The following is a 14,091-nucleotide window of genomic DNA, read 5'->3' on the forward strand; positions in this document are numbered from 1 at the left end:
GCCCAAACCCTCTTTCACAACCATTAAACGATTTATCAAACAACACTGGGAACACAACGGTGCTATTGAAGTTTTTGGCTTAGAACGCAGCATCTTTGTGTTCGATTTCCAGTTGGCAGACCTTCGTCAGTAGGTCCTAGATGTTGGTCCCTGGAGATTTGGGGCCCAACCCCTCATCCTCAGACCCTGGTCTACAGATATCTCCCTGACCACCAAAGAGGAGGATTAGCTACCGCTGTCGGTTAGATTCCCTGGGCTCAACCTACACTTTTGGGGCAAAAAATGCCTCAAGCGTTTGGCAAGTGTGCTGGGTACCCCGATATGTATTGATCGATGGACGATGAACAGCGAAAGACTCTCATATGCTCGGGTCTGTATTGTGATTCATGCTGCAAATGGCCTCCCCTCCCAGATCCCAATCCTCCTTGCCGATGGTACTCGCCTGTCCCAAGCCGTGGAGTATGATTGGCTCCCCCCTACTGTCATTCCTGTGCCATTTTTGGCCATCAAGATCTGTCTTGCCCCCTAAAGGAACCCCCAGTCCTGACACCCCCCCTTGGCCCTTCTACCTCTTCGTACTGGCGCACCCGGCGCTCTCACCGTCGTCAGAACCGATCCCCTCCAATCCCTGTTGAGATCCCAACTCCTTCCCCTGATCTCCATCTAGCCTCGCAAACTGCCATGGACCAGGACCCCATTCCCCCGGAAGCAGAAATCCCACCTCCCCCCATCCACCCTCTAAGTGATACCTCTCTGCCATCTTTGGAACCCTCTGCTGAGCACCTGGTTGACCCCTCTCCAAAGACCATGATGGTTGATCGTCCTCCATACGTCTCTGTCAAGGCTATGGCAAGATCTATTAGCTGCAAAAGGAAAAGCCCTCCTACCGTGAGCCGGACCAAGGGTCAGAACAGGTTCTCCCCCTGGCAGTGAGTGATCCGCCCACCAGACCTTCGTCCTCCAATCTGAGCCGACGTAGTCTTCCCAACACCACTTCGTCGCCGCCTCGCCATATCCCCCTGGAAGTAGACCCCTGGGAGCGTAATCGCAATCCAGGCTTGGGGGGCCTCGAGGAAAACCCCACCTCCACCCATAGTGATCAATGATCCAGCTTGCAAGCTGGAATATCAGGGGACTAAATGCCCCCATAAGCAAAGGCTTATTTTTTATTGGCTCAAGTCTCACAAACTCTCCATTTTTGGAATTCTTGAATCTAGAGTGCGACAACAGAACTTTGAGGATGCATCCCACCTCTTTCGTAAGCAATGGCAATGTTATACCAACTACCCCCAGGCTGCCCTCGGACGCATTTGGATGTGCTGGGACCCTACGGTCGTGGATGTGCAGGTTTTGTCTCTTTCGTCCCAAATGATACACTCTTCCATCGGCATCAAGTCTTCTCGGCAAAGAATTTTGTGTACGTTTGTTTATGCTCACAACTCCCCTCACGAGTGCACTTCTCTCTGGCAGGACCTGCGAGACATTGCAGCTGTTACCTCTGAACCATGGATTGTTCTGGGTGACTTTAGCACTATCTTACACCCTCATGAGTAAGGTCGACAGGAGACCCATTATTCAACATGTGGTGCAACCCTTTGCGGATTGCATTTGGGACTCTGGCCTCCAGGATCTTAGTTGGAATGGTCATCATCTCACTTGGTCCAATAACTCTAATGATCCCGATCGTATCTCCTACAAATTGGACCGTGTTTTGGTTAAACACCAATGGTTGGACACCTTCCCCTCCTCGCGGGCTTTGTTTCTCAACCCCATGCTTTCGGATCACTGCCCAGCCACTGTCTCCATCGATCATGCTCATAGCAACAGAGGGAGACAATTCTGCTTCGTTACTCACTGGCCTTGCTACCCTGAGTTTATGCCTCTGGTAACTAAGGCTTGGTCCACCTCACATACGGGTACCCCTATGTACATTCTTGTATCCAAACTCCATGAGGTGAAGAACAGATTAAAGCACTGAACTTCCTCAAATTTCAGAGATCTGGATCACCTTGTGTCGGAGTCTACATCCTCGCTGGACCAAATCCAATCCCAACTTTGGCTTCTGGGCACCAATAAAGATCTGCTCCGTCAGGAAAAGATGCTCCTATCCTAGCTTCACATGGCTTCCTCCACCAGGGAGACTGAGCTCCGACAGAAGTCACGCACTAGCTGGCTAACGGAAGGGGACAATAATTCCAAGTTTTTCCATCGGGCTCTCTGCTCGCGCCGTAGCGGGAACCGCATTAATGCCATTCAGGACTCGGCTGGGCACTGGCTAACTCAAGAGGACATTTGCAATGAAGCTGCCAATTTCTTCCAGCAGTCCTTTGGTGGACAACCCCAGATCACGTGTACCCCTATCACCTTACCTATTGATCGCACTTTGGAGCACTCTGATTGGCGTAACCTCACCAAAGCCTTCACCGATGAGGAGATTAAAGCAGTGGTCTTCGATTATAAGGAGGACTCTGCCCTAGGCACGGATGGTTTCACCACCAAAATTTGCACCTCCACCTGGGAGATCACCGGTCCCACGGTGTGTTGTGCTTTCAAAGATTTCTTCCTCAACAAACGGCTTCTTTCGGAGATTAAGCTCTCTAAGCTGGTTCTAATCCCTAAAGGCAACAACCCTTCTTCCTTCTCGGAGTATAGGCCCATTGCGATGGGTTCGATATTATATCGGTTTGTGGCTAAGCTCCTAGCAAATCGTCTGCAAATGGTGCTCCCTCTGCTGGTAGATAAGACTCAAACTGCCTTCATGACTGGTCGGCATATCTCAGACAATGTCCTGCTTTGTCAAGACCTTTTGTATGACTACCATTCTCCCGCTGGCATAGAGCGGTTTGCTGCTAAGCTAGACCTTAAGAAGGTGTACGACTCTGTGCAATGGAGCTTCATGTTCTCCCTCCTCAATAGGCTGAACTTTCTGCCAAACTTCATCTCCTGGATTGTTGAATGCGTCATCAACCCCTCCTTCGTGGTGTCCATTAATGGCAACCAGTCTCGGCTCTTCCATGGTAACAGGGGGCTCAGGAAAGGCTGCCCGCTGTCGCCTAGCCTCTTTGCTATTGCGCTCCAGTACTTTGCTGACACCTTGGGAACGTTGGCTTCTTCAGGACAGTTCCTATTTCATCCTCACTGTGCCCGGCCTAGTATCACCACTTTGTGCTACGCCGATGACTTGTTCATCTTTGGAAAGGCCACATTACACAACACCCTCAATCTGCATCAGTGCCTTGACGACTTCTTCTCGTGGTCTGGTTTGTCTCTCAACAATGACAAATCCAGCCTACCTAAATTTGAAACAAAATCATGAGCAATGGCTTGTGGGAAGTAGGAGCAAAGGATCCTATCCCCATTGGCTGCACTATTGGTGCCTATAAATAAAGATCACCATGTAAACTAAACAATATCCATTCCTATACTAAATGAAGATTAAGTACCCAATTTAAAAATAAAAAATAAAAAATAAAAAAAAGGGAAAAAGACCACTATCTGATCTTGTGGCTTCTGCACCTTCACACAGGAGCAGATGAATTTACTGCTCCACCCTTCATGAAATCAAATATCCTAGTTACGTTGATGCTGGTGCATACGTTTTCATTGGCCCCACGCTGGTGGAGGGATTACACACCCAGGCAGAGATCTCTTGCCCAAAAAATATTACAAGTAATAGAATATTATGTAAGACAAAGATCCCTACTTAATCCTAATTGTCGATTGAACTTCTAACTGAAGTTGGTACCATATCGGTGGATCGATATGGACTAAAGAATAGAATGTAAAAAAATTTATATATACAATTTTTACGAAAACTGGGGTAAATCTGTCCGACATAACAGAACATATGAAGTGACAAACATATGCTAGAACTCTTTTGGAATTTACATTAGTTTTTTCATATGCTTCTATCAAACCTATGAACCTAACAGATATTGCAATAATAATCAATAGTTAATGCTAGGTGGTGGCTTTTGAAGTCGCTTGTCTATGTATACATTTAATAAGTTGTAGTTTTTTTTACTGACACTAAAAATAATAAATATAGTCACAATTGTATATATTTTGTTAGGGAAAAAGATCTCTACTTGGTGGTGTTCCTTACGCCCTCTCACTAGGGCATCGTGAGATGACGCCTCTATCCCCTAGGTAGATACTTAGGCGTGCCCACCTATTGGCCCAGATGCTTGTGTAGAGACCATGCGACCAAGTAGAGATCTCTTACTTATTTTGTTAATATATTTGGATATGCATTTTTTATTTTTGGAAAAAAGGGGGTAGGATGATCAAATGACCATAATACCCCTATATATATATGAAAATGACTAGTAAGCACAATGCCGAAAAAACACCAAACTCATAGGCTGATGAATGAAACCCTAATGAATCTATTGGAAAACATAAACTACTGAAACTACATGATTATATGCATATGAATGCAGAAAACTACCTATACATCATGTATGAAAATCTAGGGTAATAGTGGAGAAAAAATAATGACTAAATTAATGAGAAAACCCTCAAAAAATTATACCTAAAATCTTGTTGTGTAGCTTGCACTAGGCTTCTTAAGGACTTCCTATTGTGTATGTTAGAACGAGGGGAGAGCCTAATTATAGAGGTTTTTTTTTTTTAAATGATAAACCAGCTAAAAAGTTTAGTTAAATAAAAAGTTAGTTACATCAACTGTGATTATCCCTCTTAGCAGCCCTCGAAGATACAAAAACATAACAATAATCTTTAGTGTTGAGACCCCCTTTACTAAGAATGGAGGTTAATGGTAGTATAGAGCCCTAAGCCCATGATTTTTTAGTTTGGGGGCTCAATGATTCGAATTAGCCCACCCTAAGGATGGGAAATCCCTACAAGGAAGGTGGAGATTCACCAAATCAAGGAGAATCTCGTGGGCAACAAAGGGAATGGGGAAGGTTGGAGGCACCAAAAGGGTCTTCTGGCAGCTCAGCGAGGCTTTACTGCTACGCTGCTGAGCTTTAGGAATTGGAGAGAATAATAATCCTTAGGATGCTACTACAGCCCCCTTTGGTGGGTCCTTAATGAGCCACCCAAGAGGGAGGTGGGAGCCGCCTAGGGCTTCCCTATGCCACCTAGGGGTCTATTTAGAAGGCAAAAGGGATGGACCAAGGGTCTAGCCACCATGGTTTGAGCCTGAGTTCGTACAGGGTTTTGACTGGTTTTTGAAGAAAAAAAAAATAGAAATGTTAAAAGTGTCATAACACTTGAACCGTAGGTTGAAATTTTACAAATCCTGTGTTGTTGCAAAAAAATTTCGAGTACTATCCAATGAAAGAAGAATCAAATGTTGGATTGGCCAAAAACATTTCAGCTCTGTTTGTTTCAGCGTAAAATTTTCACTTTAAAAAATTTGACATCTTGAAAAGTGTTCCAATGTTTATTTATTGACAGAAAAAAAACATTTTAAAAAAATTTTAACGTATAAAATTTTATATTTACAAAGTAAAATTTACCAAGGCTCCGTTTGTTTCAACGTAAAATTTTACATGTTAAAATTTTTTCTAATGTTTGTTTCCATAAAAAAACAAGCATTGGAACACTTTTCAACATTTAAAATTTTACATCTAAAATTTTTTGAAGTGAAAATTTTCAAGTAAAATGTAAAATTTTATGCTGAAACAAACGGAGCCCAAGGAAAATTTTTCAGGTAAAATTTTACATCGAAACAAACAGAGCCGCCAAAAGTGCATTTGGGAATTAGGCCGTCCCAAAACTGATTTATATACAATAACGAGTAAAACGTGTTGATTTAACATTAAGTTTTGAATGATAAAAAACGCCTAATTGTAAGATTTGTTACCAGAATTTCAATGTCTGGTTTGTTGGAGAATTGGTAATGGTGCATCTGTTAACATTTGGGAGGATCTTTGGATCCCTTCTTTGGAAGTTTTTCGCATCCCTCCTCATGTATCACTCAATCCCTTGTTACGTTTCTGAACTACTGACATCTGGTCATACTTGGAACCTACCTTTATTACACTCGAGAGTTGACTATCAAATCTGTAGCTTCTTACATGTGACATGCCAACCAAGATGGTTTTGAGCTCCTTTCCTCGCGTTTGTTTCATCTGAAAACTTAAATTGCATCCTAAGTTTAAATTTTTTTTGGGAAACACTTGCATAATCTTCTTACAAAAGATTTCCTTAAAAGTTCTTCCTGGTGGAATCATTATGTTCTTTTTGTTCTTCACACAATGAGTCATTTTGGCATCTTTTTCTTCTTCTTCTTTCATGTGTCCATTTTCCAGACGAATTTGGGTCACCACTCCTTCAGGCTTAAGAATTGAATTTCTGGTGGCGTCTTCTTCTTGTTTTTAAGATCATTCGCTGGATTGGTTTGCATTTTCCGTTGGAGAGCCTTGTGAATCATTCATTCACCATCTCATGCAACCATTGTTTTAAACCAACTGATGGTCATCACTCATCACCTTGTCATTACTAACAACAGATTTTTACAGACTACTCAAGAGTCAGAATGGGCATCCTGTCTCATTTTGGACAACGATTGTATTTCTATCTTATATGATCATGGTTTTTCAAGTTCAACAACTTCAATGAAAAGGAAAAGAATCGAACAAGCTGCCAAAGGCAACAGCAGCCAAGGACGTCCAAAATTTAGAAGTTTGGATGGACTCGGATCAAATGGTATCATGACTTACTTCAAAACTTTCGTCACTATGGCTTGGCCTCTTTTTGCTTTACTTTATGATGTTACACAACTACTTAAAACTTTTAGATCAATGGTGGTAAAGAAGGTCCTATGCGATCATGTTCACATGCCTCATGTTTTTGCCAAGTTTGCTAGATGGCTAAAGCTCTCTAGTAAATTTGTAGGACCAATTCTATTCTTCTTAATTTTATAAATATTTTTTTTTCCAAAAAAGAACTTTGGCAAGTTACACTAATTTCAGGTTTTTTTCCCCGGGGGGGGGGGGGCATGCAGACCAATTTGCTTGGTATCGAGTCTGGAGAGGCAATTTTTCAAGAAAGTAAGGCCCAAATTTGCTAATAACAGATAATAACAATTAAGTAAAGTACTTTATTGCCAATTTCTTTGTGGTAGCTTTACAAATAGAAAACCCCTCGAGAAATTGGACGAGACGCGTCTTTGTTTCTCTTTCTTGAAGAGAGGTCTGAGTCTGACTCCTCTCTCGACTCTCGTTCTCTCTCTCTCTCTCTCTCTCTCTCTCTCTCTCTCTGAACTTTGATTTGCTATCTCTGAAATTTGTGCTTTAATGGCGAACAGCAACCTACCTCGAAGGATTATCAAGGCATGTCTCGATCCTGTACTTTGATCCCTCTTTTAATTTCTCTGATCGCATTCCCAGTCTTGCCGTTTGTTGATTCTTGAAATTTTTCATGAAAGAAAACCTTTTTCATGATTTTTCCGTTGATGATGATTTTTGTCGACGACCTTCTGTTCCGTTTTTGTTTTTTTTCGATTGAGTTTTCTGATTCTAGGGTTTGTGATTCTGCTTTGATCGTTGAGTACTTTGTTATGTGATTGAACAGGAAACTCAGCGGCTCCTCAGCGAACCAGGTGTGTTTCTTTCACTTCCGCTATTTCTCCCCCCATCCTCCTTTAATCCATAATTTCTCATAGCTATCCTGCCGATTTATAGTTAGCCTTGTTTATTTGTGCTTCAGTTTTTTACAATCTGAAATTTTATAATAAGTTGACGGACTTTATACAGTTTTTGTGTTATTCTGGTTTATTATGTCTCCATTTGGATTTTTTGGTTTGGATTTGTTAGCACTTTATTTGATCTCCGCTCCCCCATTCCTTAATAATTTTGTATACATATGGATATTATAATATCGTTTTGCTAGACTCTGAGTAAATTGTGAATTTTGCGAAAATTCAATTCAATTATGTTTTCTTTGATCTGTTGGAACAGCCCCAGGAATCAGTGCATCTCCATCGGAAGATAACATGCGGTATTTCAACGTTATGATTCTTGGCCCTACGCAGTCTCCTTACGAAGGTAACCATAGAAAAACGGTCTTTTTAGATTCATTGATATATAAAGGTATATAACACACTGGTAAATTTTGTCAGTAACGCCTTCCCTGTTATATGACATTATGTTGCTCAATTTGCATTGCTGTGTCTGAAATTGAACTTCTGAAGTTCTGATTGTTTTGAATTGGAGGGCATTAAAATCTCTCCAAGCAAGTTGTAACAGAGTAGACTGTTTCCCTTGGAAACCTATGTATGTTGACTATTATGTGTTAGTGAAAAGTTTGTTATATATTATCTGAAAAACTTGTCTCATATGTGATTTTGTATTCTTCTGTTTACACTGATTTTGGACTAGCTAAATGTAGCTGATGTTCTCGAGGAATTTGGGTAGTTGTTAGAATAAACTAAAGGAGAATATGCTCAAGAGTGGGGAAAGAATAGGTGAAAAAATTGAAAGACCTTAAAAATTATCTTGAAATCTGGTATTTTATTCTTTAATTAGAGAAAGGTTGATACATTGTTCTTGCTAATTGCTTCGGATATAACTTTTGTTGCTGTTAAATATTTTTTCATTCAAATTCTATTGTTAACGGAGTTATTATATAGAGGAAAGGATTGTAGCCCTCAAAGTAAAGTCGTTGCATTGTGATTGCATGGACTTTAGTGTGAACTGTGACTATCAGTATTTATTATTCCTTGGCCTCTTTGCAAACATGTGACATTATTTGAGTAGTTTATTTATGAGTATCCAGCTTACTTCTTTATGGTTTATGCAGCAATAAGGCAGTTGTTCAGAGCTGTTCTTTTTTAAATTTTAGAAGGAGCTTAGTGCGACGAGAAATTAGGGAGGGTGAACTAAAAAAACCAATGGGTTTTGAAATGTTAGAATTTTTTTTTTGTTATGTCACTAAAATGCCAGTGCCAACCGACATGTTTTGGTCATGTGTATCAAAGACCAATGGTAGCATCATTGAGGAGTGAGTTGGTACAAGTTGAAGTGTAAGTTGGCTTAGTTGACTTAGTCAACTGACATGTTTTATGTTGCTACATGAGTTGTATATTTTCAGGAAGTCTAATTTGAGTCTTGGTCTTATCCTTTAACCTTTTTTTAGGCCTGTGTTCCGTAAGGAAATACTTGTCCCTCTCCATGATTCTGGTTCCATATCTAATGAACTTAAGATTTCATGCAATCTGATGTGGTTTGGGGACTATACCAAAATTCTGGCAGGACGTCTTTGATGGGATTTAACCATTACGGTGTTCAATAAGAACCTAGTCTTTTTGGTAGGGATTCTAATTTTGACATCTTAGTAGTGTTTAGTAACTATATTGAGTTGATGCTGGTTCCCAATTGAAGATATTATGTCAGTCTTACGCTGTCTTTGTGCTCTCTCTCTCTCTCTCTCTCACACACACACACACAGTGGTTGTTGCTGTAGCAGTTTCCTTGAAATCTGCTATAGGGTTGTGCCATTTTAATTTTCAGCCTAGTTAGTTTGGCGGGTCTATTTATGGATGGTTGGCAGTTCAACCTGCACAATTTCATTAGGCTATTATCGATGTTTCTGTTGTCATTTTCTGTAAAGAGATTCATGGTCCAAGAAAGAGGCTTGCACTATTGGAATCCTTTTCGTCTGTGGTTGCTTTCTGCAGTGTTTATTACCTTCTCTCTTTTTCTTTTTGGGAATAGCAAAAACTCTTACTTTTATTTGTTTAGGCAGAGAGAAATATATTTTCAGAAGTGAATGTAAGAAAAAAGAAAAATGTGTAGTTGCAATAGTATATGCATATAGAATGTGATAGAACCCAAAAGAAACTGTACATAGCTGAAAAAAGGAACAGCTCATCTCTCATGGATAGTCATTGAAGAATTGCATGTCCATTGGAAGTCCTTCGGAAATCAATCCATGTCTCAAAAGTCGTCTGTAGCTTTAGCCTACTTAATGATGCTTCCAGTGATAAAATTATATGTGGCCCATTTTGGGCATTATTTGCAAAGATAAGATTATTCCTTTCCTTTAAACCCAAGAGATGCCATAAGTATTTCTATTGATCATTGTATAGAAAATATGCAGACTTACAATATCTGTATTTTTAGAGGTATATCTTTCTATGCAGTTTATACAAAATTTACAAACACACACACACACACACACACACAAAAAAAACCATATATGTTGCAGGTGTCATTATGCCCATATGATTTGATTTCCAAGAGATGAGCTATCAATCCAACAAAATTCATGCGAGCAAGCCCTGTCTAAGATTTAAAGTCTCTATCTCTTTTACCAAAAAAGTCTCTATCTCTAGATTCTTGGCACATCTGCCTTAATTGAGAAATCCTTTTGTTCCTAACCCAAGTCCACTTTTGATGGCACATGGAGTATTGCCCAGTCTCCATAGTCTTGAACACATAATGCAAACTGAATTGATATTGACAAGGTGAAGAGCATCAAAATGTCTTCTTGGAATACCTGATGTATCATGAATTAGTCAAGTTATATGTTTTCTGAATTTGTTGCAGGCTAACAGTCTCTACTTCCTGCCAACACATGTAACATTTGTCCAATGTGAAAATTCTTTCTAGAGATGCTACCCAAGCAAAACATTTGTTGAAGTGGTGCCAGGGAATGGCTTATTGAAGATGTAAATCCTCATTGATATTGATGGGTTCAGTGATCTCTAGCATGCACTTGTGGCGGTGAAACCTGTTTCAAGAAAAATAATTTGGGATCCTACCCAGTTCTATAGGGTTGCTGTCTTTGCTGATGCATTAGTTGTATACCTGTATTTGCTATCCTGAAGGGAGTTGCTGAGTTTGATTTGCAATGTGGGTCTAATATTCTGGAGAGATCTTGCTTTTCATCCTTTCCTTTTGGGCTGTTGGAGTTCCCTTGTATTCTCTCTTTTCTCTACAGTAACATTCTATTTTCCATTTATTGATCCCCAACATCTGCCTTTTTGTTGTCTTGTATGGAGTACTGACAAAACCCTGTATTATGAATTCCTCTTTTTCTCAATAAATTTACTGTTTACCTAACCAAACAAGCCCAAACAAAGAAAATGGAAAATAATAGGTGAAATGAAAACCAATGCTTATATATTATCTTAGCCCCCTTCCCCCTCGTTATTCTGAGAGGCTTTGTTGACGTGTATGTTTTCTGCTTAGGATTAGTTTTGTAGTCCTTTTATGGTTGAAACAGGGGACTCTCGATGAAAGAAATATTGTTAACTATTCCTCATTGGTGGAAATCTCTCACTGAGAGAAAGTGCCCATGTATAAGAAGCATTGAAAGGTCGGGATCCAAGCTTGTGTGGCTGTTTCCCAATCCCAAATAGGTTGGTGTGGATCTGCTTGTCGGATGTTGATTCTATGCCACTCTGTGAGGAGAAAAGAAATGAGGGGAGAAAGGTCACATAAACCTTTAATAGGCATTGATTCGGGAAATTATGTGATTAGTATTTTCCGTCTTCAGGTTAGAGAAGAAGCAAGATCACTAAACCCCCTTTTTTTCCCCCCTTTTTTGATAGATGAAAGCCCTTGTTTTTGTTTGTTGGATATTTTGTAAATGTCATTACACTGGATCGCAATCAGCGGATAGTGGTAAGATCAGTTTGGTCTCTGCCAATATTGATACAGATCAGGCATGTCAGTTTGATTCGATACCAATATGGGACACTTTGATGTATGACGAACTTTTAAATACTTGTTATCTTGAGTTGGAAAGTATTACTGGTGGAGTAATGCATTAATTGCAGTTTTGCGTATAGTGATTACTTTATGCCCACCCCATTTCTTCTTTTCTTCATTTTTACCCCTGATTTGACACAAACACTTCTTGCTTGGTGATCTTGTCTAGGAGGAGTTTTCAAGTTGGAATTATTTTTGCCCGAAGAATATCCAATGGCTGCACCTAAGGTATGGCATTTTTAACCATATAATCTGTCAACTGCCATCTGTTATCTAATTCAGGTATTTGGTTGAAGTAGTTGGTGCACAATTTTTATTCCGAGGATATTCAGAGTAATTGATTTTAGTGTAGCATGGACTTTCTATTCATAAACATTGTTTGTCAGCCCCCCCCCCCCCCCAAAAAAAAGAACTGTCTTTATGGGCAAAAGATCCCCAAGCCGTCCGCGTTTGGATTTCTTGGTATGCCCTCTCACATAAATGAGGGCCTCTCTCTATATATAACCCTCCCTATTTGACAATTCATAAAGAGGGTTTTCCCATGCGCCCGAACGTCATGGGAAGCCCTCTCCTTTTTTTCTTTTTCTTTTTTATTTATTTATTTTGATTAGCTGAGTTCTCGCATAAGGAGATAGCCTTATCCTTGTCTAAGTAAGGAGAGTGTGGCTAGTCGGTCCTTTGTTTGTTCACTTATCTTCATCTTCCTTGGTGAAATAATATGGTCTAATTAATCCCTTTACTCTAGCTGAGTTAACCTCTTTGCTAACTTTATATAAATCCTACTCTTTTTTTTAATATATGCCTATAAATTTCCTTTTGGAGAATGGATTTGACACATCTGCTTGATCTTCATCGCTTACTCTTGTAACAGGTTCGCTTCCTGACCAAAATATATCATCCTAACATTGACAAGGTAAGCAGCTCCTGTTCCTTCTGTCTTCTGTTTTGTGTTTCTTGCATCTGTAATTGGAACTTATCCATTTATGCGGCAGCTCCTTTTCCTTCTGTCATCTGTTTTGTGTTGCTTGCATCTGATGGGAACTTATCCATTTATGCAGCTTGGAAGGATATGCCTTGATATTCTCAAAGACAAATGGAGTCCGGCTCTCCAGATCCGAACCGTATTACTAAGGTGAACAATTATGCTCGCTCTTGGATGAAATGGTGTTCAACTCCTGTTGATAACCTGCATAGATGATGAAATCCTCTGAAAACATTATTCATCTGGAAAAGTAAGAGGGAAAAGATATGTTAAACTTTGACAACTACCCAGGAAGGGAGTATTTAGCTCTTCTTTTGAATGAGAAGATAATATGTGCATACTGTTTTTAGCATACTAATATAACCCTATTATCATGTTGTGCTATGTATCAGCATTCAAGCACTTTTGAGTGCACCAAACCCAGATGATCCTCTTTCTGAAAACATTGCAAAGCATTGGAAGACCAATGAGGCCGAGGCTGTTGAAACAGGTACTGGCAAATAATATATTTGATATTTCGAATTGAAATTAAATTATGGGCCACTTGATTTTGATGCAAAGAGTCAAGGGTGTTTATCAATACAGCCATTGACCAGTATCAGGACCACTTTATTCTCTTAGCTGTTTTGGCTAAAAGAGATTAAATATTTCCAATTGATCTTGAAAATGACTAAGATACTTGACAGTGTACGAAAATATTTGTTCCTTCATTTAATCTGTTAGAATTTCACTAAAGTTGTTGACTTGCCATTATGTTTTCAATAATGTTTGTACACTTATTTCCCACTTGTTTTTTGCTTGGAATCTTGCAGCAAAGGAATGGACCCGTCTATATGCAAGTGGTGCATGATAACATGATGGAAACCTTTTCTCGCAAGATAACATTCTGCGATGATGTAAGTTACCAGTGGTTATTTTCGAGTGGAAATGAAAAAAAAAAAAAAAAACATGTCTGAATTATCAAAAGATTAATCCCTTCATGATGTTTAGCTCCGGGGCTGTTCACTGAATTATCAAAAGATTAATCCCTTCAAAGTTGTAAGATTAGATAAAAGATTGCTGTTCTTTCTCAATCTTTCTTGTGGTCTTAATTATGATTTGGTACAGCACAAAATTCTCTCATGTGCTCTGATTGTGAATGAAAAACATATCCTTTGTGTAGTTTTTCAAGTACAAAGAAGCTGCAGTCAGTTGAGAGGAAGGAATGGATGGTATTCCTATCCAAATTCTATACTTATGGCACAAATACTATTATTTGTTGTGCTCTGGATATTGTCCCCCCGCCCCCCCGCCCCCCCCACACACACCCCCCCTAAAAAGAACCCACACCCACTGGATGTGGCTGGTACCCTCAAATATTAATCAGTTTCGTACTAGTGAATGTGATCACCATAAATTGTGTTGCTTTCAAGACTATTTTCT

General features: G+C 39.8%; 1 protein-coding gene and 1 long non-coding RNA gene across 3 annotated transcripts; both read left to right on the plus strand.

The window, feature by feature from the left end:
- Positions 1-7,085: 7,085 nt before the first annotated feature.
- Positions 7,086-13,872, plus strand: LOC122652366 (ubiquitin-conjugating enzyme E2 36). 2 transcript variants are annotated; one of them, XM_043846078.1, is made up of 9 exons: positions 7,086-7,199; positions 7,235-7,304; positions 7,546-7,573; positions 7,932-8,018; positions 11,857-11,915; positions 12,559-12,600; positions 12,746-12,819; positions 13,062-13,159; positions 13,482-13,872. In XM_043846078.1, the coding sequence occupies exons 2-9, from the start codon at positions 7,269-7,271 to the stop codon at positions 13,517-13,519; spliced, it is 462 nt and encodes a 153-aa protein (XP_043702013.1). In that variant the 5' UTR covers positions 7,086-7,199; positions 7,235-7,268; the 3' UTR covers positions 13,520-13,872. The 2 variants fall into 2 exon arrangements, with proteins under 2 accessions (XP_043702013.1, XP_043702014.1); XM_043846079.1 differs by having other exon boundaries at positions 7,130-7,304.
- Positions 8,573-10,124, plus strand: LOC122652367. The gene is made up of 2 exons (XR_006331589.1): positions 8,573-9,048; positions 9,585-10,124. It is a non-coding gene; the product is annotated as an uncharacterized LOC122652367 (long non-coding RNA).
- Positions 13,873-14,091: the final 219 nt, after the last annotated feature.

Source organism: Telopea speciosissima, chromosome 2, assembly GCF_018873765.1.
Source record: "Telopea speciosissima isolate NSW1024214 ecotype Mountain lineage chromosome 2, Tspe_v1, whole genome shotgun sequence".
Lineage (NCBI taxonomy): Eukaryota > Viridiplantae > Streptophyta > Magnoliopsida > Proteales > Proteaceae > Telopea > Telopea speciosissima.

Excerpts from the sequence above, each read along its gene's own strand:
- LOC122652366 (XM_043846078.1), top strand. The coding sequence starts at position 7,269 with ATGGCGAACAGCAACCTACCTCGAAGGATTATCAAG. Across the intron at positions 7,305-7,545 it reads TACCTCGAAGGATTATCAAG|GAAACTCAGCGGCTCCTCAG; the intron begins GCATGTCTCGAT and ends GTGATTGAACAG. Across the intron at positions 11,916-12,558 it reads ATCCAATGGCTGCACCTAAG|GTTCGCTTCCTGACCAAAAT; the intron begins GTATGGCATTTT and ends CTCTTGTAACAG.